This window comes from Anopheles aquasalis, chromosome 2, assembly GCF_943734665.1.
Source record: "Anopheles aquasalis chromosome 2, idAnoAquaMG_Q_19, whole genome shotgun sequence".
In the NCBI taxonomy this organism is placed as follows: Eukaryota; Metazoa; Arthropoda; class Insecta; order Diptera; family Culicidae; genus Anopheles; species Anopheles aquasalis.
Window position 1 is genome coordinate 17,643,864 of NC_064877.1, and position 25,013 is coordinate 17,668,876.

Here is a 25,013-nt window from a genome sequence, read left to right on the forward strand (position 1 = left end):
CTTTCAAGCATATAGCACCGCATCCGGAGGGAGGCCCACGGTAAATCAGCTCGTCTGCATGTAAATATGGGAAAATTAGATAAAACCCTATGTTTACCTTACGAAAGTGTTGGAGGGCTATAATTTAGAGCGGCCGCTACCAGGCAACGGTCTGAACGGCGTGTGTGACATTGGGGTTGCTGTGCTGTCGCTTGTGATGTGTAGGACTTGGCTTACCCAATACACATACACGCATACACGTCATGATGGAGTCAACGACGTGGCAGAGCGGATATCTTGTACCTTCAGTTGGTCTGAGATACGCTGTGGAAGGATACGCCAGGAAATCCTTTTCTTTTCTCTCTCTCTCTCTCTCTCTCTCTCTCTCTCTCTCTCTCTCTCTCTGTCTGTCTGTCTTTCACACTCTTTGTATCCACTTTACATGCGACGTTCACTCACTTTTCACCTTAATCGCACAGTTGACCTCCCGGACCCGGAGCAACACTTGCACGGACAAAGCATCATCCGTGACCTGTAGCTGGATCCTGGCCGATGGCTGTCTGGAAGAGTTATCCGCCGGTTGCTGTGAAATGATTTATCAACAACGCACCTCATCTCATGGCGCCAAGGTGTAATGTTGCTTCGTCTCCACGGTATTTAGGTGATACTTGGTGACGGTGTTACCACGCTCCCTGGCAGGATGGCTAATGCACATCAAACGCAGATCCAGACGAAGCGTGGGAACACACTAAGTGGATGAAACTTAATTACGTCCGTTGGCCTCCTGCTCGTTGCCACAGCATTGGCTGCCAGCCAGGAGGATTGACATGTGAGCTGGTTTTTCGCTTAATTCAACGGTGCAAGTTCACTTAGCTCAGCATCGACAGAATGATTTAGAGGAACATATAAGAGCTGACATACAAGAAGCAAGAATGGTAAAAGTAATCTCCGGTCTGTGCATGGAGGTTACATGATGCAACTTAGCTCGAATTGCTTGTCGGTTTTCTCAAGAACTCGACGAGTACATTCCGATTTCCGGACCAAGCCAGTCCTTCAGCATCACAGCACCATTGCTTCCGATGTCTGCACTGGAAGGCATTGGTGAATGTATTTATGGAATATGCACTCGAGAGTTCCTCGAGAGCATCATGAATAGCAAGAGTTGATGAAGCTGTGGAAGCAGCTACAGGTTGCAGAATGTTGGATCTATGAATCGTTTAACCAAACATTGCACTGGAACCCCCCCTCCCCCCCCTCAAAGGCACTCGAAGGGAGCAGAGGAAGGAATTTCCGAGTGCACCAGACACTTTCTAGGGCTCTTCCGGGTCGCAAGCATAGGTCTCAGGATAGCTGGAAAAGTTTACAGGATTTTTTGATTCCATTGTGTTCGGTTCAATGGGTAGAAACAAGATAAACAATTCTTGGCATGCGACAGCACGGCATACATCCGATAGAAAAATGTTCCAACTATCCGTGAATGCATGTTTTGGATTGATTTGACTCAACAGAATAGACATGAAGCTCACAAGCTAAAAAAAATCGGTACGAACCGAGTTTACGAGGTGACAAAGAGTTAGCTTTTATTGGCCCACGGTCGACATACGGACCGCTTAAACGCTTACGACCGTCTGCGACATTCTGTGGCCCGTAATTTGTGTTTGTCTTGCAAGAAGCGCACACACGTGCGCCGAACGCGCTGATGACTTCTTTCTCCCCGATCCTCCCTCATAATATCGATAATTGAGGTTAATGCGTGTGTTTGTTTGTGTCCTACAAAGAGAAGAATGAAAGGGGTGAAAGGGGTTGGCGTTTTCCCAACCAATTTCGCCAGCGATCTTATCGCGCTTCGCTTTCGCTTTATGAAACCACAGACACACCGCCATCGTGGCCACAGCCACGGCCATGGCATGACATGTTCCTGGCGTTGTTTCAAGAGCAATATGCGAGCGAGTGGTGCCAGCATACGTGCGGCATGCATCGCACTGTATCTTGTTTCACTTTCACACACAAGCACAACCACGGAGCGAGCTAATTTTCTTGTTAATCCCTCACCGCACGCACGCGAAAGCCCTCCCAGCGCTGCCAGGTCTGTCGACGATGGTGAAACCGCCGCTGGTGCTTACCTTCGCGCCATTTCGCGCCACCATTTGCCAGCTGCCATGGATCCCGTCGTGGATGAGATTTTGAGATGAAATGAAGAAGACACGCCGGCACGCCAGATTGAAGCTTGAATTTCATCGGCGACGACCGACAATAATCGACAGTCATTAAAGGCGCACTGTGCTATGGTTTGTTTTGTCGCTTCCAGCCCGAATGTCACCATCAATTTCAACCATTCCGGGTGGCGCTGTGACACCCTTAATCCATGTCGAGAATACATACTATTTGCATTCTCGATGGAGGCGCACGTTTGATTGAAAATTTGCCAACGATCCATTTGTTCATATTCTCATTTCGGATTCCATTGCAAAAATGGCGGTACGCGGTATCAGGTTACACCGGCGATGAAGCCATTTCACCGCCAGTCAAGTCACGCTACGTGACACAATTCTCGGAATGACGCTCATTCCGCAATGTTAATTAGTACACGAATTGCCATGATAATAACTTAACCGCAGGGGCAATAAAAACTCGAATTAGTTGGAATCGCGATGGGTAATTAAATTGAATCCCTCTCATTTCAATTGATGCTTTCGATGGAATATCACCAATCAATGCAGATTCCGGTACAGGGAAAATACGATCAAACAAAGGACAAAACCTATGTTGCCTGTCTCTTATCGAACCATTTAAAAGAAGTTATTGCCAATTGCAGTTGGAAATCGGTACACACGAATTCACTTACTGCATCCAGTGGCCGGAACTGCTGCTCAAGAATGGCTCCTTACAAGAAGCAACCATCGAAGCCTAGCATTATAGCTCTTGGCGCTCTCTTCTCGGTCTGCTTCGCTCGTTTGGTTGTACTCGGTTTCACTTCGCGGGATACGGTCCCGTGCGCACGACCAGCAATGCATTTACCCAGCAACCTAGATCTGGGAACCGATCTCCCAGCTCATCCAACGGCGGCTGATTCCGTCTACTTTCGATTTCCTTCGTTCCGACATCCGCATGTTCTTGGTACGGTTTCTCTTCTTCAACTTTGGCGTTCGCTCGTTTTGTATGCTCTCCCCTGGTGGTAGCCTCAGCACGCCCATGAATGCCAATGAATGGAGGCCGAACCGATTCCGTGTGAAGCCCAAGAATGAACAGAGAAAAAAGGGTTTAATCTGGTTCCGTTCTATCTCTGTCACGGCGCATCGGCATCGGCCTCGGAAGCAGAAGAAGGGCCCACTGAGTGAGGTTCAACGGACGGGACCGAATGGAAGAAAGGGATACGGAGAGCGGCAAGAATTAATGGCTTCTCACCCGGCGGAGCGTCGGCTTACCAAGAACACGGGAACTGCCCAGTAGTTGTGTTGTGTCTTGACAGACTCCGATCGTTGTCGGCCGGTAATAAATTGTCTGCGCGAGAGTGCGCGACAACATCGGAGACCACATCTTCGCGGTACGGTCTTAAGCACGTACATTCGATGAAACCGTCAGGGGGGGGGGGGGGGGCTTTCCTTGAGAAGGCCTCCAGAGGTACTAATTGGAACGATTTTTCGGACCTTCTTCACGTCCTACCGCGGATTTTGTGGTGCGGTTGACGAGCAGCAGCAGCAGTAGCAGAAGCAGAAGCTGATCCAGAAAAGAACGACGGAGCAACGCCGTTGTCATCTGTCACGTAAAACTTGAAGACGGAAGTTCCTGGAAGTGCGTCGCATCGTAGCTTGTGGGTGATGTGTAGGATACGTGTTTAGACAACTAATTTTGTGGGCGTGCGTATGCGTGTGTCAGCCCGGGACCCGCTTAAAGATGGCAGCCCCTGATCTGGTCTCGATATTTACGTCACTTTTCGGGAGAAGGAAAGCATATGCGACGGGTGGCGAGTTGCTGTAGGATGAAGAGAGCCTCCATCAGGCTCCATCGTCTTCATTTCGTTCGAAGACGATGGTGATAAGCATGAATAAACAAGCGAGCGAGATAATGTGTTTGCGCTGCGTGTGTCTGTTTCGTGTTTCCTACCCCAGGCGCACAAAATGGCAGCAGCTTTCGGCAGTAAAAGTCACACAGACCACGCTTCTCCACCGAAACAGTAACAGTAACAATATTGCAGAGGAATCACGAGGCGACGGCGATGGCGCGGTGTGCGGAATGATAATTAAATCCTTCGCGGGGCGCATGAATTTTAAATGTTGCGGTTCAGCGTCGAAACTTTGTGGTGGAACCAAACGGGGAGCGTTGGAGCAAACGCTGTGTTGATTTAAGCTTTCCAGAATCCCATCACCCGGTACCGGTAGGAGCTGGTGTCGCTTGGTGTCTAACGGCTCCTACGTAAACACACCACCGCAGGGGGGCCGCATAGACGGATGGATATTGTGCACTTAACAAGCAGAACCGCAGCAAACGGGCTTTGTGGTGAGCGTTCAGTTGCATAAGATTATGAAGTTGTTATGGGTGGCTGGCTGACTGGCTGGCTGGCTGGTGGCCACCGGGCCCATCGGAACACCGTGATGTCGAACCCGGTGATAAATCGACAGCCTTTCACGAGAGACAGGAGGCGCAACTAGCTCTCTCCTCGGCTCGACGGTTGTTCGTAGATTGAAACATTCCTAATTTGAACTTTGACTCGCGGACCTCCTCTTCCCTGTTAGCACCCTCAGGATGCCGCTATGTGTGCAAAGTTCGGTGCGGAAGTTCGGTACTTCCGTGTGCCACGGGTGTCCCAAGAGAACTGCTCATAAATCATAAATTTTCTGCATAAATTACTTTGCACCACCGCGAGCGAAAAGGACTCACAACAGCAACAGCAGCAGCAGCTTCCAAAACAGGTACCTTTTTGCTCTGTTCGTGCCACAAACATACCATTCGGTAGCGTTGATGATGGACTGGACGAAACACGGTGGAATCGAAACCATGGGACCACCGGCCCGGCACTCGATCCCGGAAATTGAATTGTTCGAGTTCGATTGGTTGTGATTGGATTTTTGTGCCCGGTGAACCTTTTGGGGTGGCCCCAGAGGGAGGACAACGATGGCGACGGCGACGGCGACGGCGACGGCGACGGCGACGAGGACCATGAGCTGACATTTGTTTTCTCTCGCGAGCAAACGCATCATTCGCAACCAATTGATGGAGTTTGTCAATCTCGTCGACATCGACGATACGGAAAACGCTACTTTATTGCCCCCGGGAAGAGAGAGAGACAGAGAGAGAAAGAGAGAAAAAAGGGAGAACAACGTAACAAGGCATCGATCCCTGCGGAGAGAGATGATTTGAAATATATTCAAGACGCGTAACGTTACGGTGTTCAACGCTATCACCATCATCAGTCAGCCAGTCAGCCCGGCCCCGTGAATTCAGGCCCCGAACCCCTAGTTCTTTGGACCCCACTGATTGACCGGTATCGTTTAATTTTGTGGTGACATCTCAAAATTGTTTCCGGACCACCACGAGTGGACCATGTCAACCTGTTCGAGCTCATCGGATCCGGTCGGTAGTTCGTTGCCCAAGGCACTTGCTGCACCGGCTGTCACCCTGGTTGACCGTTTCCGGAGAAGCGCCAGGCAACAGAAAGAAGTGTATATTGCGATTGAAATGTCAACAGCATGTGCGAGCGATATGTGATGGTAAACATCGCCAGAGAGATAGGAAAGCAAACTATTGGCACAGCCGTTGGCGACGTGACATTGTAGCTTCCAGGTTGAGCTCTGCTGACAATCGATTTCCCATCGAACCACTGATTGGCACGGACACTCCTGGGCCCCAGGCTTCCCGGAAGACAGGTTCAAGTACACTTCAGCAGCAGCAGCAACAGCGCCGAACGAAATCGAAGTTGAGTTGAAAATGGTCCACGGACACTCGTGGCAACCGGTGCCGGTGTTTTTGGTGCTTCTCGGATTGATCGCAACACTATCCGTCGTCTGCAGCACCGAACACGTTGACATCTTTGAGGTAAGATGGCCGGTGTCACGTGGTATTGGAGGGGCACCTCATAGACCTCATCTCGTTGTAGCAATTTGAAAATGAAAACGCCACAGCCCCACAGGGGAAGAACGAAAGTGACTCGGGTTCGGAGGAGGTGCAAACCAAGCAACCGACCAGTTGCGTCGAGGACGTACTTCCCACCGATCCGGTCGTGATGGATGAAAAGCTGGAAAAGGAACTGGAACCACCGGGCGCTCCGGGTGCTGGGGTACTCCAGGAGCCACCGAATCTGTCCGAAATGTTCACCCAACTGTCGAGTGGTTTCCTCAGTCCCAACATCTTCCGTATCGGTGAGAATGTCAAGAAAATGCTCACGGGCATCAAGGAGAAGGTGCAAGGCTATGGGCGCAGTGCGGTGGCCAAGTTTGAACAGCAACGTCACCAAGCGGTACAGCGTGTGAAGCAAAAGATGGACGAGGTTAATGCGAAGGTTCGGGAAGAGTTCGAGAATGAGTTCGTCGAGTACCGGGACGTTTGTCTGCCGGATGAAAACACCTGCATGAAGCTACTGCAAGCTCGGATTGGGCAGTACGAGGAAGAGTTGCGCCAGAACATGGAACAGTGTAATGATCGGTTCGCGGAGGATCTGGCCAAACAGCGCCAGTCGGTTGATCAAGCGCAGCGGATGATGGATGGACCGTTCCGGAAGATTGACGACTGTCTGGACCGGGATGCTGGGCTGGGGCGTAGTTTTCTCACGTGTGTCGGTGGTGCAATGGCGAATCTGGCGAAGGGTGTAACGGCGGCCCAGGACCGGCTTACCCAGCAGATGCGCAAGGTGTCGGGTCAGTTGACGGAGCGGGTCGACAAGTATGACAAGTGCGTTGTCAAGCGTCGTCGGTTGTTGGAACAAAGCGAGAAGCAGCTTTCGGAATCGGCCAAGGGTTGTCTGAAGAAACAACAGACACAACCGGAGGACTTTTTCTAAAGACCATTTGCTTTTGGGGACATTTGCGGTACTCAAACTCGATGGAGATGTCCTTGGAATTACGATAAAACTCGGTTGGCAGATCAATTATTCCTTAACATAACCCTGACCTGTCCGGAAAGGTTGTTTCTTATTCGAATAAGCCTGTCTGTGAATCGCCAAACAAGGCTTTTCCAAGAAATCCAAGATACTGTATTCGTCGTCTTCCAGATAAACAATCCATGGCGACTGTAAGATATCTGTTTATTCAGTTCAGTTGAGTTTACACGATGTTTATCTCAAACCTAAGACAGTTCACCTCGAACCACGGCAAACACGACGGCGTGTGTTGAAGAAGGACTCCCGCAGACACACCATAAGACGATCTCTCTAATGAATTCTCTAATGAAGCCCTCATACATTTTGCATCGTAACAGCATCGTCCGCCCCAGTCCGCCCAGGGCGTTAGGTTGAGTTAATCTTTGGCACACGAAACACCAGAGCAGGGCAAACTTTCTACGGCCATTACGGTGAGCTGCTGCTGCTGCTGCTGCTGCTGCTGCTGCTGCTGCTGCTGCTGCTGCTCGCTGCTGTAAAGCATAATTGTATTCACCTAATGCGCCAAGGTGTTTCACGCTCGTTACCTTCCGTTCACCTTTCGCTGCAAACAGGAGATACGCGCAAGAAAGTTACTCCTCCTTCTGCAGGGCTCTTCGCTCTGTTTGCGCAGACGACACTCGCCAGGGGATGATGTCCTGTGAAACACAAACACCAGAACACCACCATCACCTACGGTACGGTGCATAACGAAAGGCAAATAGCGGATAAGGAAGCCCGGTCGCTATTTACCTAAACTGCACTCACTCGGTCACGTCTATGCCACGCTCGGTGGTCCTTCTCCAGAGGACAATCCATACAGGACACACTGCAGCACACGGTGGCCACGTCGGTGGCCATCTACCATCTGCAGCCGTGGTGTGCTGTAAGATTGAAATTAAATTTTAATTTCCTCCACGTTTCCTTCTCCATTTACACTCCCCGGGCGGGGTGGGCATGTTTTCCTTCCGAGCCACGCTCGCTGGATCGTTGATTTCCACTTTCCACGACCGCGACATTCACGTCCTGGACTCCCGGATATTCCAAAACTTCAACGTATCTCGCCGAAAGGTTTCTCTGGGGCAGAAGCACCAGCAGCAGCAGCAGCAGCTTGGCGCATCCTTCGCTCGCTTTGTGGCCTTCTGTTCTGGGGCCAAGAACATTATGCTAAGGAAGTGGATAAATTGTTCCCGGACCCCGTTGGCCGTATCCGTACTTGCTCACGCGCGAAGGTTCAAATGAAGAAATGCCTTTTCCGTTTCCGTTCGCATGGACTTCAATGTAAGCGAGGTCATGAGTTGCGCGAGATGTTTTTAGTGAAAATGCTTGCTTGCCCTGCGTTCGCCACTCTAGCTGATTGTTTGCCGTTGGCGGGTGGTACATAAAGGAAGACATTCCGGGTTCCGGGCCGGGCCGGGCAGGAAGCGTGCGAACAAACGTCAGCGCCATCCCAGCGCCACCTCGAAGCTGCTGTCGATGAAGAAGTTGGAAGCTTACACGCTTGACATTGCGCGTGGGCCGCAGAGGGGGAGAAGAAATGGAAGAGGACTCGACGACGCCATGGAATGTATGGAACTTGCATCAGTGTGGGAGCATATATGTTGATTCGTAGACGAAATATTCGCAACCAGGGTACGGTGCGGGATGCGCAGTACAGAGATTTCTCCTGGGAACTCAAATAGCTTTTGGCATGACCGCCGCTCTCTTCCGGAATGATGGATGTGCTGCGATTTCTCGCGGGACTCATCTTTTTCCACTCTTCACACAACGACCCCACACGGCTTTGTCGAGCAACAGTGCGTTCTGTGCGCCGCCCGGAACACACGGAACGTCGTGAATGGTTGATTGTCATGTGTTGTCAATAGACGAGAAATGAACAGCCTCGAACTCCGGGCGGAGTAAGTTCGAAGACAATGTGACAATGGCGTCTTTACGGTCTCTAATCATAACTTACGACCATTGTGCCACCTCGTAGCCATTCCCTGCAGGATATTCGCGAATTTAGAGCATTCTGGAGAACTTTCTTTTTCGTTCGTCAGGAAATTTTTTTTTCTCGAATTGCGTCTTCAACTGTAACGCACTGTGCTGCTGATGGAAATTTCCGAGAACCGCCCGGCAAACTCGTGTTGTCGGAGGGACAGCAGTTAAGCTAATGTTTGGATCTAATTTTTCTTCTTCCATTAGTTGTTCAAGCACAGCTTCAAAGTTGATTCTTCACTTGGGGAGTGATTGCATCTAGGAATTTACCAAGTGATTACCAAGTAGTAGGAAGATGAACTAAAACTTGAAACAACATTACTCATCCTGTTCTACGATTCTTCGTCCGTTCTGGTCGTTGCACTGGATGAAACTTTTGTCTTCATCATTTCGAGCAAATGCGGAATACTTGAAGCACTTACCATAGTTTCTGCATTCCTTCGACGTTCCAGATGAACCACTGATATGAATAATGATCTCGCCATTGTTCGAATGACGATTCCAGCAAATCGTATTCCACCAGCCAACCCATCAGCAGAAGTGGCATTATCGGCTTCAAAGCACGTTAACCGTGGAAGCGATGGCTTCCCCAAAACAAAGGGGATTCATAATAGCATTGTTCTCCAGATTTCGCTCTCGGGCGAATAATTTATCCTGACGGACAGAGCGGATGGAACGATCAGGACAGGGAGTAGCTGAGCGGGAGTACCCGGCGGAAGTGCTCATCCTTCGGTGAACCGAATGAAGCATCCTGGCAGATGGCCAGGGATCTGTCTTCTACAATTTCACTTCACGTTAGTCACCGATTGGACGGAGGCTCGAGCCACGGCCCGCCCACAGTGCTGCAAACTTCCGGCCACCTAATTAACCGCACAAGATTGACGTCCGTCCGGGGTTGCTCAAGGGGTTCCAGGTCCCAGGTTAGGTTGGCCACCTACACCAACCATAACTCCGATTGCCTGACAGCTAAATTGAAGTATCGTCTCCTTCGGTAGTGCGCAAAAGAAACTAACAAACTACCGGCAACGGCCACGACGACGACGACCACGACGTCGACGACGGTTTGCACATCGTAGAGAACTCCAATAAAAACCATCCAGTTCGTATCCTTTCTTGCGCTCCTTCCCGGACCGGGTCTGATCTGATGGACCGGCCCAGAGGATGCCCAACTTCCTGGATGACGAGGCGAACCAGTCGCGCTCTCTCTCTTTCTATTTCGCTTTCTCTCTGTCTGTTGCACTTTGTGCCGCAAGGCCGGCACAAAGTTTTAATAACGTTTATAATTTTCTTCTTTCTCCGGTCGTCCTCCGCCGACTCTCTTGGGCTGCCTGAGCCTCGGAGGCTGCCCGGTATCCTCGGTAACCGCAACCGCAATCAACGGTTGTTTCCGGCACTCCGCCGGACGCCGTTTGCACATCTTGTAGACGGTTTGTGGTTGCGTTCTACCGGCATCGGTCTCAGGCGACGAACAACTTCTGGTTCGGGGCCATAAAATTGACGACAATCAGTGAGGAGCTAGCTAGCCAGCCAGTGCTTCCATCCAAACCGATGTCACTCCAATGGCGGCTTCTGGTGACCTTCTCCTTCCTTATCAAAAGCAATCAATGCTGCTCGAGCAATGAAAAATGAGCATCGATTGTTCCAGTGTTTGTTCGCATCACGTTCTCACATCTCTCTTTTTCTCCCTCTCCACCCATTGATCGGCATCGACATCCAGGACATTCAGTTGATGCTGGTCTAGTCTGGTATGATCACTCAATGTTGCTCAACCATTTCTTGTTGACAAATCACTTTCGGAAGCTGCTGGTTGGGGGTGATGATGTCGATGGTGAACTGCGTGCCCCTTCTCCTCCTCCACGATGTCAACGCCTGCTGGTGCTTTAAAACACAAACCGATGACACTTTGACACGTGACACGTCAGCCGACTTGATGCGACTGTCAAACAATCTGGATAAGCGAAGCATGCGCTGCTCTTTCAACTGGTGACCATTGGAAGAAGGGGGAAGCGCGAGGGAGGTGGAATTGAAATCAAAATTCGAAACGTGACCTCACAGACACAGCCACAGACACATTACTCATCGTTGCCATGCCCTTCGATGGCTCGCAGCTCGAGGGTACGGGAGTTGGGTGATTTCCCCCGTAGACACATACGTCACCGAAGGGATACCGATGGAAAGCTTCGACCGCCACCGCGGAACCGCCCCTCTTGCGTTGCGCTCGCACGAGCACTCCGGGTCCGGTGGTTTTTCCCTCGAAATCCGATTACGAGACACACTCACGTGCTGCCTCGGTCGGTCGGTCGTGCGTGCGTGAATGTGCTGAGCGATTAATTATTAACACAATGGTTGGCGTGCTGGCGGTGGACTGAGGACTTCACAGTTGCCGTCCCCTTCGTCGTCGTCGTAATGTGTTTGAACCGTAACCGTAGCAGCCGTGATGCAGGGGATGCCCTCGTATGCTCGGTTGCATTGGCATACTTGGATAATCACCGCGACGACGACGACGACGACGACGACGATGAGATGGATTGGTGATGGTTGGCTTACGTGTGCATGGGCATCCACGCCGGTGGCCGGTCGGTCGGCCACTCGCTCACTAATGAGTACGCCCTGGCTACAGTTTGCATTTCACATCGTAACGGCCGTGTGCGGCTTGTAATCGACATCGCGTGAGGCATTACCGAGTGACCGCGCTTGGATCGCGTTTGTCCTGAATTTGCGCTTCTTCTTCGACGTTCAAGTCGGCTTCTGCTGGTGCAACACCGCGTTTCTCGGGACCGCATTTCCTAATGTTGTTTTGTGTCTTTTCACGATTTCACAGAGAGCTCGATGAGTACACGATGAAGCAGATCGATCGACTACTGGACAAGCCGTGTTTCCGCCGCCACGGAGCGCCGCTGCTCCTCGTGGCCGGGCTGCTGTGTCTGCAGTTCAGCGCTAGCGTTAGTACACCGATAGACGATAGCAGCAGTAGCAGTAGTGGCAGTATTAGTAGTAGTGGTAAGTACACTCCACTTCATCAATCAAACTTGATTTTCGGTAAGAACACTTTGAAGCAACTTTCAAGTGCTTCAAGCCCCTAGTATCATCCACCCTCTACTTTTCTGATTCTTGTTGTTCTCTTGTGTCGACAAAATCTTTGTAAAGATGGACAGTGTAGCGAGCGAGCGAAAGCAAAAGTTGATAAGCAGGAAATTGTTTTTAAATTGCCATCCTGACACCAAGAACTCTCGAGAGAAATCATGGCTTCACCGTGGCTTGCCATGCTGTTGCTAGGCAGGCAACACCAGGTCCGTGGAATGGAAACAAATCCCCCAAAAAAGAAAAGGTACGCGGAAGGTTGTTCCGGAAAATTTCGTGGAAAATCGAATCATCTTCTGCTGCTCCATCCCGGCCAGCTCTGGTCAGGCGCCCGGAGTCCAACCAACGCAGCGAATAAAACACAATACGTTCAGCATCACAGCAGCGGACGCTATCACTTCCTCGCTTGAGTACTCCGCTGTAGTGCGCACTGCCCCAACTCTGTGTAGCTGTGCGTTCGGTCGGCGCCACACCAATTGTGGAATCCAATTGAATTGGAGTTCAGACCTTGTGGTGTGGATTGTTGTTGTTGTGGTTGTTGTCGGTTTTTCAATGTTTTGCTATCGAGATTGGCCCTGCGTGAACAATGCGCCTCATTCGCCGAGGTAACTTCTTTTGCGCACGCTTACGGCCACGGGATTTCTGTCAAGGCAAACAGCACACTGGCGGCGATAAGGAACGGGCTCCCGCCTCCCGTGAAGCAAAGTTGGTAAAATATGAAACGGAAGTGTGTGTGGAAGAAGAAGAAGAAACAGAGAAAAAGGAGAAACAAAAAAGAAAAAGAGAGAAGAAAAAAAAAGGTTGGCCAAGGCAGCGACTGTTAGCCACCCTTCATCCCCCATTCCCCCCTCCCCCACCCCACCCTTATTTTTCGGGGGAGGAAATGGCGGTTTTGCGAATGGCGGCTTGTTTTGTGCTGCCTGCTAAAATGTTAATTGACGATACGCACCGTTTGGTTTTCGTGATAAAAGCGGTAAAAGCATACCGGAACACGAGCCCGCCAGCTCCGGTCGTCCTCGGTGCGCCTTGGTTAATGCGGTTAACGGAGGGCCCCCGAGACCCCCGCCCTGGAGAATTGCTGTTCTCGATTCGCACCCTTGGAGTTGGCATCTTCCTCCATCCTGGGCTTCACCAAAAAAAAGAGAAAAAAAACAAGGAAAAAAGTTCTTCGTAATGAGCGTTGCAAATTCGCAAAACCAATTTGCCCACCATCCCCCTTCTTGCATCCCTCCACACCAAACCCAGACCTTCAATTCTCCCGTGCCGGTACTGGCGCTGTGGATGGAAATTTGATTTTCGGGACGCGATTTCACGTCGCTAATGGCTCAAGTTGTGACCAACTTTTTTGGACCCTCCACTAGGACACTACCAACCCACTGTTGGAGACAGTTTTTTTTATCCTCGGACTTGTGGATGGAAGGAGAGAGAAAAGATGAGTTTGTTTTGGTCAAATGACAATTTGGGATCGTCGGTGGAATGGGGAAGGGACTCCCGAGGGACGCCGAGCGAAGTTTCTTTGGCAAGTACTTTGTAATGGGATCGCTTGGCAAATGTAAACAGCTCTGATAAGCAACCGCTTGCACGCCCCGTCTCTTTGCACAATCCAATCCATCGCCAATTGATGGTTATTGGTTGGTTGGCGGCAGCTTGCAGCCGTAAATCGGTCATGCAGAGGCAGAGACACAGAGACGACGCTCGGTGTGCTGTGGCCAGTCAACCGTGGCCACACCTTGGCATGCTTCCAATCGAATGCGCACACGCAAGCCGGAGTCTCGTTACTGGCCGGTGCACTGGAAAGCGGTACGATGTGATGTTCAATCAACCGGCAACTAGTACCAAACGATGCACAGAAGGTCAGCTGCAGAAGACTCGACACTCGTTGGTTCGAAAGACGAAGATGCGGCGTTCATCAAAGCGACAAGAGAGTCCAACAGAGTCCGCCATCGCCACGGTGCTGTCGCAATGCAACGCTACGCAATCTTCCATGGCCGGAAATCCGGAAGTCCGTGAGTCACACGATGAACCCTCCGAGCAGACGGTACGGTATCGACTTCTCCGGTGCCGACCGGTCGCAACAACGGGACGGAAAAGGTCCGGTTCGCAACCAGCTGCTGCTGCCGGTACGGTGGTGTGGTGATGAAGCGGAGCGTTTCGATTTCACGATCGTCGAGGGTGAAAGTGAACCTCCGCCACCCTTGACCACCCTCTCTCTCTCTCTTCTACTCTTCTTCGTGCCTGGTGGACTGGTTTGGAGAAAGTTGGAAACTTGGCGATCACGTATGAGTGTTTGTCGGCGTGTCTGTGTCACTCTGGCAATAGCGATGACGTGCACCGTATACCCATGGCATGTATCTGGAGGCATCTGGAATGTTCGCATCGCTTGCATCGCTTTGGTTCCGTTTGGTGCAGTTTGGTGGCCCAGTTGGTGTGCAATTCACGAAATAAGTAATCCGCAATCCGCCCGAAGTGTTCGTCGGCGCATCCGTCAGGGCCTTTCGTTTTCGGAACTCCAGCTGCAACCACTTTCTCCCCTTCGGGCGGGTATTTGTGTGCACCGTACGTGCATGCACGAGTCGGCGAGAGCAGCCCGTGACCTCGATCGATTGTATGCTAATCGTGGTACCCTGCTGGTGCGCGCCACCATGTCTGCCCATAAATCGTGGCCTCCTGCGATCGTCATGACGGTGAACCATGCCGCTAGTAGAAGAATGGCCGGCTAAGGGGCAGAACACGAGACGCACCGCATGTTCACCGGCCGGGGGGGCTCGCTTGACCGACTATTTATCAGATCGCTTCAGGGGGAAGAAAACGTTTGAAAATCTATATGTTGCGAGCGAAACTCGGTCACAACTCGGTCTACCACGGATCGTTGAATTCCTGCGTCTGTCCGCAGTTCCGCAGTCCCATTCCGCAGTCCCCGTTTCTTCCTCGCTTCCCAAGTGCTGCATGGTTTACGGAAGTGTGAACTCGGCCATCTGTCGAGTCGAGTTCGTCGCTTGTCTTCAACGCAGTCACCGAGGTGTGAAATGGTTCGGAAAGGCCGCATCACCACTCGCCGTCACCACAATGACGACAATCGGGGGTCCAATCAGCTCACAGTCCCGCTTAGTGGTCACTTAAAGTGCTTAACAATCCGGCGGCGACCGATCTGGCTTTACTACATCCGCAATCATCATCATCACCGGCATCGGCATCGCCGGCAATTGACGGCAGGTGGCATCGCACAAAGCAACGTCAACAGCGGCCCTAGCCACCGTCAGTGGCCACCGTGCCATTAAGGTCAGGTCAGGGAAACCACTGGGAAGCGGACCATAAAAGAGAAAACCTTCGTTACGGGGTCGTGGAGACCAGCACCCGACCCGATGTGCCATTTCGCTAATCAACCGGTGATATGGAGCGGGACGGGACGCGGTTTCAGTTTCGGACGCTGGCAAGTCGGTCGGAGCGCGTTTGGTTGGTTTGGTAAAAACGAGGCGCCACCCGGTGGCCGGTGGTTGGTCTCTCGAAGCGTCGAAGCGAAGGCTCTCTCTCTCCCCGTCGAGAAGTGGAAGTTAGTTTAACTAAATTGCACCGCACATTGTGGTTCGCGGGCAAAAAACAATTGCTACCCCAGCCACACAGCAGGTGAATGTGGTTTAATGAGTCTGAAAAGCGAGAAAGGTGTTCATGTGGTGATAGATTTATTACAATGCCAACCGCAGCGCAGTTCCTACTCGGTGCTGCTTCTGTCTAACCCACTTTCATTCCTTGTAATGAGCTCCTGACCGCTATTAATGGGCGTTTTTTTGCGAACAAATAACACAACAGTGGCTGTGGTTGAACGATGTCGCTGTGCATTGTTTGAAGCATGCATCTTGAGTCGCGCCTTAATTAAAATACATTATCGTACGTTTCGTAGGCAATTTTAAAGATATTTGACTTTTGATTTCGACACAGGTAGAGGTATATCCGGATCACAATATGTCGGAGATGCGAAAGTAACGCTTTGTTTGTTGTTTGAAAGTATCATTCACTTTCTACCCTACCATCTTCCAAGCTCTACATGATACCCATCTCAATCTGATAAAATCGATTCAACGGTCAAGTATCTATTTATGCTGCGAGGAATATCTTTTAACCCGTAATATCTTCAATACAATGAGAGATATCATCTACATCGGCGAAGGACAATCAAACCTCTTTTCTGTTATGTGATTTATTATTCCATTAAAAAGGTACATTTGCTGTTTATTAAACTATCAAATGATGATGTTTACAATCAGAAAACTTGGCGATCACTATTTCACTATCATAAACAGCCTTCCGAACCGGGATCGTGTATCTCTGTTTGGATTTATGATTTCAAAACGATGAAACACGGACGCCTGGACGGTCCGCTTGTCTGAAGCCCGAACTTTTCCACACTAGTGTTGTAATGCAGGGTCAGAGCTTTTTACGTAACCGGCCACTGATTCATGCTGCCATCCTTTATCTTCGCACCTCGCGATCGACGCGTTTTATAATTATCCGTCCAACCCCTTTTCACTTTTCATGTTCGGTCTGATGGATGAAAGAGGCTGATGAGTCTTTTTTTCTCTCGTCCAACAAGTGTTAATGATTGGTTTTGGAGCTCGTGAGCCTCATGCCCGAGTGAGACTGCATCACTCGGTAGCAAATTACGATGCAATCAGCTTTTCCGATGATAAGGTGTCTTTGAAGTACTTTCGATTTTCATCGCGTAGCAACGAAAGAGGTCAGAGATTGATGAAGCAGCTGCTGACCACAGCGTAGGTTGACCATCGGAGTTCCATTTTTAAAAGCATGAGCGGAGACTCCATCGCGTGTCTGGCACCTAGGATTGGAAACTGCACCCTCCCACCCTCTATTGGGCGCGGTGACTACGTTGGTAGAATAACTAATGGCACAGGCGAGCGAAATCCATCATCAAACACTCTGCACGCTAGCGGCGTAAACAGCACGCACCGATATACCCTCGAACACACCTGACCTTGGCGTTCTGGTGAAGCGTTCGGCAACAATTGCGTGTCGCTGTGAGAAGGATCGATGTTTGAGGCACTACGTCGTCGATTTTCCACCCCAGCTTGTTCACTTTTGCTACGAGCGCACATAATTAACACCTCGCTTCCGGCAGGGTGCCGTGTGCAATGACTAACAGCCACCCCGACCAGGGCCCTTAAGTTAATGGTTGTTAAAACTCCCTGCCCGGCCGGTCTGCACGGTAGCCACACTTGAGTGGCCGACCCCTAACGCCCGCTTGGTGTTTTCCAATTTTCCCATATTTTTCGCCAACAATGCACCACGCCGGAGTGGCGCAGCTCCTTTGCATGCAAACACTAACAATGTATCGTGCCGTCATGCCGTGCAGCAGTCGGGAGAGGGCGTTATGAATGAACAAAAGTATGCACGCACCTTGGAGGGAGGAATGAAGAAAAGCCAGACTTCCGTTTTGAGATTTTCCTACAGAAAACGCAGTTGAATGGGCTCGAAGAATGGCGACGTGTATCCAGGTGCCAATGAGGTCAACGAGAGAGTTCCAGCAATTGTCGTGGATTGCTTTCGTCCTCTGTTGAAGTCCGGAGGAAGTTCCGGAGTTCTATGGACATTTTATTGGAGACTTCCAGGTTCGTAAGAAAGTTGAATGGATTTTAGACGTATTTGCATAGTACAGTCAGTTCGAACATAACTGTTGCTCTATGAATAGGATTTAAACTTGAAGCAGTTTCTGCGAAATGCCAATGAAGGATTTCCAACATTCCCCAATCAAACGCCAGCATTCAAATGTTTCCTCTCCTAATATGCAGAACACACTTCACAGGAATTCGTTTCAAATTCCTGTCGTCCATATCGACGTGACCACAAACCCCCTAATGAAGTTTGTGTTTCTGAGTATCAAGCTGCCCACCCCTGTCATATCGAACATGTTGCAACGGTTTTGTCAATCGTCATCGACGTCGATTGGAATTGCGAAGTGGCGACTGCCATTCACCGCGGTGACATTCCATCATCATCATCATCATCATCGTCGTCACCGTAATAGTTGGACATACACTCGACTTTACGCCCTGTGGCCCTCGCCCAGGGTGTGGTTTTCGTTTAATTACCCTTCGCCAAAGGGTTATAATCACTCCCAACCCCGATCCATGGTCCTTGGTTGCATGAAACGCTTGAAGTATTTTGAAATACTTGTCCAAGTTCGTTGTGTCTCTTTATACATGTGGCTATCAACAACGGGTGGCCCACCATGGAAGGTTACAATGAAGGACGCACCCGCACCCGCCCATCGGTACGGTTTTGATAACGTGACGTGAAGCGTGTTCGCATATTTTCGGTACCCCGGCGAGCAGCGCTGTTAGTACACTGATAGCGAGAGCGAGTAGAGTCACGGTGGTCGTCACGGTCGACGGGACATCAAACGCTTCTCCACATACTCCACCCGTCTCCGGTAATCGGCCCGGTATGGAGTGTTTACGGGACGCGCAACGGCGCACAACGGCGCACAACGGCGCACAACGGATGACATCAACCTCATCGTCAACCTGCTCCGATGGTGTGCAGGTTTTAGCTGCGCCACCGAACCGAACCAACCCAGCCCGCTAGCCAGCCAGCACCTTTTGGAGCGCCATCCGTTTGTATGAGTGTGTCGGTGTGTTTGCGAATCTCCGGTTATGAAATCATCTCCCTGCTATTCGGTACACCATGGAAGGAGCTGCCACTTAAGCGGTTGGTCGCTCTTGTCGTTGTGGCGCTGGCGTGGTTGTCGTTACGTAATGGTGGACATTTCGCGCGCGCGCGAGACGCTTACCTGCAGAGAGATCGCATCGCAACCGGACCGATCTTTCGTTGGCGATTGCATTCACATCAAGGGGAGGTTTCTCATGGTCTCCTCCTTCGGCTCTCCATCTGTTAAAACTTTTCGCCAAAGTTACGCCGCTGCACCATTATCCTCTGAATAACGCATGACGAACGCTCAACTTTAGCCAACGAGCAGAGAGTGAGAGAGGGAGCGAGGATTTCTGATTTTCCATTTGTTTTCCGGCCACCCAAGTTCCTCGAATGAAATGCTGCCGCTTAGCCATCAAGCTGCGGCAGAATCGAGTTGCAGCACTGTTCACCGGGAGCAAGGACCTCCCTGGAGTGCCTACACTACTGGGAACAAACCACAATGCGCCACTTGCCACCGTGGAGTGCCTCTACCGTCGGTATGCCCGGATTTAAAGGTGTAATTGAATTTCATCAAGGTAAGGGAAAACTTTATCCTTAATGCTCCAGCTTCTGGGCCTCGGCGGGAGTTCTCGTCGAGTTGCCGTTGGCCATGTTTTGCCAGAGAGCGCACACACGCGCCCCCTTGGGAGGGTTTTGTGCGCTTGTATTGTTTAAGCGAAAAGTTCTGGCTTCTGCACCAGCGATGCACCGCCAGTGAGTGGAAGCGTGTGCTGTGCTGTCCTGACGCGACACAATGGGCAAAGTTTGGAGTCGCAATATGAGCAGGTTTCTAACTTTCTTCGCCCATGCAGTCATAGAGCCATGTTTCGAAGGACGGATACCCCGTGGCGTCGGTGGCCACCGGGAACCGATGGGATGGGAGAAGATGGGAGTTTAATGTTTACGGTTTAGACGTGTTGGGCCGATCAAAACCTCAAACAAAGCAGGCGCACCAGTGTCAAGAGTTTTCGGTGGTTGCTGCGATGTCTTGCAGCACAGAGCTCTCATGATGTTGGCACCCATGGCACGTCGCTCCGTGAAAGCAAGCTGACAGGCAAGAAGGTGCCGAGATGCCGTTGCCATTGCCACCAATGCTGGCCAATTTGCGAGTGACGCCATAAAAACCCCAGAACGATAAAATGTTTATCATTTTCCATAACCATCCAGGGCATCGTCGGGTGCCTGTTCACGGTAGAGCTGTCGCGACTGAGGCGACGAGAAAGATGATTGGCTGCGGGAGCGCGAGCCTTTAAACTGAGTGCAATTTTACTGCCACGCGGGCACTGTGGAGAGAGTCACGGGTTCTAGTCCCTCCCTTTTTCTTTCTGTTCTCAACCGTTGAAAAGGACACTTCAACAATGAAGCACTTGCAGTCCGGCTCCTGGAGCCTGTCTGTTACAGTTCGTTTGATGTTCGGTACAGGTCTTGGAAGGAGAGTCTTTCATTTGTGTCAAGCATTGCGTGCGTTTTCATTTCAATTTCCGTTCCGTTGAGAACCCTCGCCCCGTATGTCGTTAAGCTCATTATACGCTTTGTGTTGTAGCGATGGAGCAGTGCTGACGTTGCTCGTCTAGTACCCACGCGCTCTCTAACCTTTTTAAGGATCTTCGCTTCGCTTCGAGACCGTACCTTACGCACATTTGCTCGTCATTTCATGGCGTTGCCCTTTTCAACGTTGGACTTTTCCGCCTTTCCGCGGTAGGGCCTCCGGGATGGGTGAATGAAAGAGCTTCAACTCTTATTTATATTTTACTCGTTCACTCTTGCTATTGCCCGACAGCGGAGTGTCTGTGTTACGTCGGAACTTCGCCACAAAACACCTTCCAAACAGTGGGAGCGTGAAATTGACATCAAGCACTTTGCAGCACTTAAACTTTGTCCAAGCATCTTATAACCGCTTTCGGTTCGGTGCAAAACCATCGCCATGGGGTGACCGTTTTCCACTAGATCCACCAGAGTGACACTACTTTCGTGGGAGGGAGGAACGGCTATCAGTTCCGGAGCGTGAAGTAGTTGGGTAAGATGTTGTGGGCTTCGGTTGGCGCTTAGTTAATCTACGGACAAAATAACTTAATCGCTGCACTTTCTCTAACGTTATTACCGGTGGCCTGTTCGGTGGTGTTTGGTGGCTACTGTGTACCTCATCTGACTGACCACCGATCTGAGCTGGGAAAGACACTTTCACCGCCTGAAGCGAGCCACAACAATGAGTACGATGAAGTCTTCCGGAGCCGGGTTTTAGAGCATTAAAGCTATTTTTTGGGACGAATTGCGTGTGGAACTGTATCCTACGTCGAATTGATCTGCCAGCAAATTCATCAACGGACTAAAGGCACACGAAAGCATCGCAGCAACCGGGGATTCGGTGAAGGTTAGCCTTTACGTTAAGGTCAACACCCCCGGGGGCATGGAATGGAATGGACTTCGGTCGAATTCGTTAATTTCGCATTCCAGCATCCTTTTCCCTTCGAGAGGAAGGTTTTTATTGATTTTAGATCCCACGCCACTTTCGATAATTTTTCCTCCTAGAATCATTCGCTCGCAAGGTTTCCAAACATTTTCCTCGAACTAAAACCATATTTTGCTACGTAAAACGCTGAACTGACTTGGTAAACAGCTCGAACCAACACGCAAGATGACTTTATTTTGAAGGAGGGAGGCTGCCTCCTGAATATTTGATAACCGAGCACCGAGCGCACGACAGCATGGATTGGACCAGCGTACCAGCTGCCATCGCTCCCATCCGAGTGGCCTAATGCTCTAAACGGTCTTGGTTGGTGCTCGGGGACCTCTGCTTCCACCGAGCCCCTAATTTGCCTTGCATTAGCAGCATGAGTTCATCGGGTCGCCGAATGAGTCAGTCTAGCTCGTTCACGCTCGTTGTGAGCAGCCCAAAACATTTGGAGACATTCGGTCAGAATCTGCATAAACCAGTGCTCGCTCGCGGAGCAAAAGTTCCGCCACGCGATGAGCAGGAAAGATCTTCGCAGTCGCGACTTTAGAACCGAGACAAACAAGCACCACGCATTCGCCACGCTTTGCAAGTCAACATTCCTCCAGGCCACCTCCGGGGGTAGCTCGCAACCTTCTCCGAAGCACAGGTTTTGTCAATCGTAGATTTATGCAAATTATCCACGCTACGGCAGCGACATTGCGACATTGGGTAGCGAACGACCGTCGGGTGAGGTGTCGCACATCGGGGCAGATGCCTCGACAACTTTCAAGGCTGCCACCGAACCGGCACCATCGGCGGTGTGTCGCACACGCTCAGTATGTGTTGCTTGGGAAGCTCCTGGGCCCCAAGTATCCCAAGGTGATTGCTAACTGGAAGAACACGAAGGAACCGAAGCTTTCGCGTCGGTCGGCTGCAACAAATTTGTTCTCCCCCCGGGAACGTTGGGTGCATCATCGTCACCGTTTGCCGTCAGTACACGAGATGCAAGTTTCGTGGGGCTCAAAACCTGTTCCTTTGGTGTAAAAGTAGTCCGAAACGGAGCGGTCAATTAGCTGATGATAATAATCGGGTGCATCTTATGGTTCGGTTTGCGCCATCGGTGGTGACGGTACGCTGCTGGGACTCTCGGTAGGTTGTTGGTTGGTCGAAAAGTTACAGGAGCAAACATTGAGGATGACATTAATTTAAATTAATAGAGGAATATTATTAGTTTAATGCCTAAAAACAGATCGCATGGTGGTAGATATTCTTGTAATTTCATCAGTTGATGCAATACATCAACTGACAAAACATATTTGTACTCAAACATCGTTCTACTTGTTCTTGCAGGAATGTAGAGTTTTCTTTGGCATTTAGATTTTGATCTGCATTTTTCAACAACCGTCAATGTTTCGTAGAGCCATACGGCAATAGCCTACTTTAATCATGGCCATTATTGAATCCATGTGAATCGTTCAATGAAAACCTTAAAAAGGCTCTCAGTTTCACAATCTTCTCCTTAAAAAAAATTCAAAACATTTTTTGATATTTCTTAAAAATCAAAACCAAACCTCGTAAGGACACACTCCTCTAGAAATCCAGAACGTGTCGTTGGTATTTAGCAGGAAATGCAAAAGTATCGATAAATGATCGATACACGATACATGAAATCCAAAGACTTGAATGAACTTTAAGCAGAAAATAACTAAACAACCAACCTCTCGATAGCAATTTTTCATCGCTCCCCTAAAAGATAATTAATGCACAAAGCGCACCGAGGTTAATATGCTCTGCATTACACTTTCGGTCCGCTCGCCCGCCCGGAGCCCTTTCCAATCGAGAACATCGAGAACGTTCTGTAACGGAGCCGAGCACAGAATGGTGTCCGCCCGAAACGCATCCGCGCAGTTGATTACAGACCCACGACGGCACGACACTAATTTAGCTTTTAATATGGAAATTATGTTAAAAGCACCGAAAACCATTCGCCCAGATACTGAATTGCACGACGCCACACCGGTTGATAATGACCACTTACCGATTCCTTTGCCTCTCGTCTCTCTCTGTCGTTCCAGAATCCTTAGAGTTAACTGCATGCCAGCATCTGAGGCGTGCGGAAGCGCGTCGCGCCAAGTCATTAGGTGATAGTCTGCTGCAGACCGTCCGGATACCGCGGTGTACGGCACTCGGTGACTTCGAACCGGTCCAGTGCTCAAACGAACTGAACGGAACCGAGTGCTGGTGTGTGGACGAGTACGGCGTTGAGATCACGGGTAGCCGCCGTAGCCACGCCGATGACGTCAACTGCACGAGGGTCGAGAACGAGTGCCAAGCGTCCAGCTGCCGTATGTTCTGTCCGGCCGGGTTCGCCAAGGATCTCAGCTCCGGTTGTCCGATCTGCCGTTGCCGGGACCCGTGCGAAGACATCCAGTGTCCCCGTGGGCAACAGTGTGAACCGCAGGAAGTGCAATGCAAAACCGAACCCTGTCCACCAGTTCCGACATGTAAGTACCAGTGACTCCAGAGCTTTTCTTCCTTGCTTGCAGACATTCCTACTAACTGTTCTCTGATACTCCCCAAAAAAGGTCGCAAGGCGCGCAGCTTGAACGATCTCTGCCCAGCCGGTCAACCGCTGGCCATCAGTGGTACGGTGCGGCCATTCCTGTGTGGCAACGATCCGGGTAAACCGAGCTGCCCCCCACTATACCGCTGTCTGGTGCAGGGTGGCAACGATTACGGTGTCTGCTGTCCAGCTTCGCTCCAGTTCGAAAAACCTGGCAGCTGTCCGAAACCGGACGAAATCGAATCATCAGCCAGCGCCGGGTTCCTTTGCGGTACACCGTGCGGTCACGATCTGGAGTGTCCGCAGATGCAAAAGTGTTGCCAGTCGAACGGTTGCGGTCGCAACTGTCAGCAACCACACAACGTGACGGTTTGCCATCAGGCGCGCATGCTGTCGGAGTTACTGTCGGTGAATGAGCGTGAAGGTCGTGGGTACGTTCCGCAGTGCGAAGGTCCCGGAGGAAGCTTCTCAACGCGCCAATGCTCCCGGAATGGGCTGGTGTGCTGGTGTGTGGATCCACGCAGTGGTAACAAGATCAAGGGAACGATGGGAGCGGCCGCCACGGTGAACTGTGACGGGGTGGAGAACATGATCGGTGGGCGGGCCGGTGGACGGAGTGTCGATGGAGCGCAAACACTCTGCGATCACAACATCTGCGCGGCGGTCTGTGAGTATGGGTTCAAGAACGATCACAACGGTTGTCCGACGTGCGAGTGCTCGGAACCATGCGAAGGATATCTGTGCCCCGGTGGGTCGCACTGTGAGGTAGCGAAGGATCCCAAGTGCGAAGGGTACTCGGGACTTTGCTCCTCGGAGCCAGTCTGCAAACCGGATTTGGTTTACTCGAATCCTTGTGAGATCGGTACACCGCTGGCGGATAATGTTACCGGCGAGTTGCTCTTCTGCCATATGGGTAAGTCCAGGAAGATTTTTTTGTTTTTTTGTGCATCAGTGACGTCATCCTAATCTATTCTGTCAGATCGACCGAAAAGCCGAGAGTATCAGAGCCGCAGCTTTTTCGATGATGACGAACAGGAGGAAAGCGAAACGAACGGCCGCAAGCGGTCGATGTCGAACACGATCGTGTGTCCGGTGGAGACGCACGAATGCCGTAAACTCCACGGCGAGTCACGCAGCGTCTGCTGCCCGCTGGTGAACGAAACGGACGAGGAAGACGCCACAGAGGACCGCCAACAGACCAGTGAGTG

General features: G+C 50.9%; 2 protein-coding genes across 5 annotated transcripts in view; both read left to right on the forward strand.

The window, feature by feature from the left end:
• Nucleotides 1–25,013, forward strand: part of LOC126569475 (uncharacterized) — a 42,403-nt gene that overhangs the window by 12,911 nt on the left and 4,479 nt on the right. For all 4 annotated transcript variants that reach the window (XM_050226575.1, XM_050226576.1, XM_050226574.1 and 1 more), the window contains exons 3-6: nucleotides 11,847–12,025; nucleotides 23,318–23,746; nucleotides 23,828–24,718; nucleotides 24,785–25,006. In XM_050226575.1, the coding sequence (XP_050082532.1) occupies nucleotides 11,866–12,025; nucleotides 23,318–23,746; nucleotides 23,828–24,718; nucleotides 24,785–25,006 (1,702 nt within the window). In that variant the 5' untranslated portion in view covers nucleotides 11,847–11,865. The remainder of the gene's footprint in view (nucleotides 1–11,846; nucleotides 12,026–23,317; nucleotides 23,747–23,827; nucleotides 24,719–24,784; nucleotides 25,007–25,013) is intronic.
• On the forward strand, nucleotides 5,800–7,201 carry LOC126569476 (uncharacterized). The gene is made up of 2 exons (XM_050226579.1): nucleotides 5,800–6,012; nucleotides 6,074–7,201. The coding sequence occupies exons 1-2, from the start codon at nucleotides 5,905–5,907 to the stop codon at nucleotides 6,971–6,973; spliced, it is 1,008 nt and encodes a 335-aa protein (XP_050082536.1). The 5' UTR covers nucleotides 5,800–5,904; the 3' UTR covers nucleotides 6,974–7,201.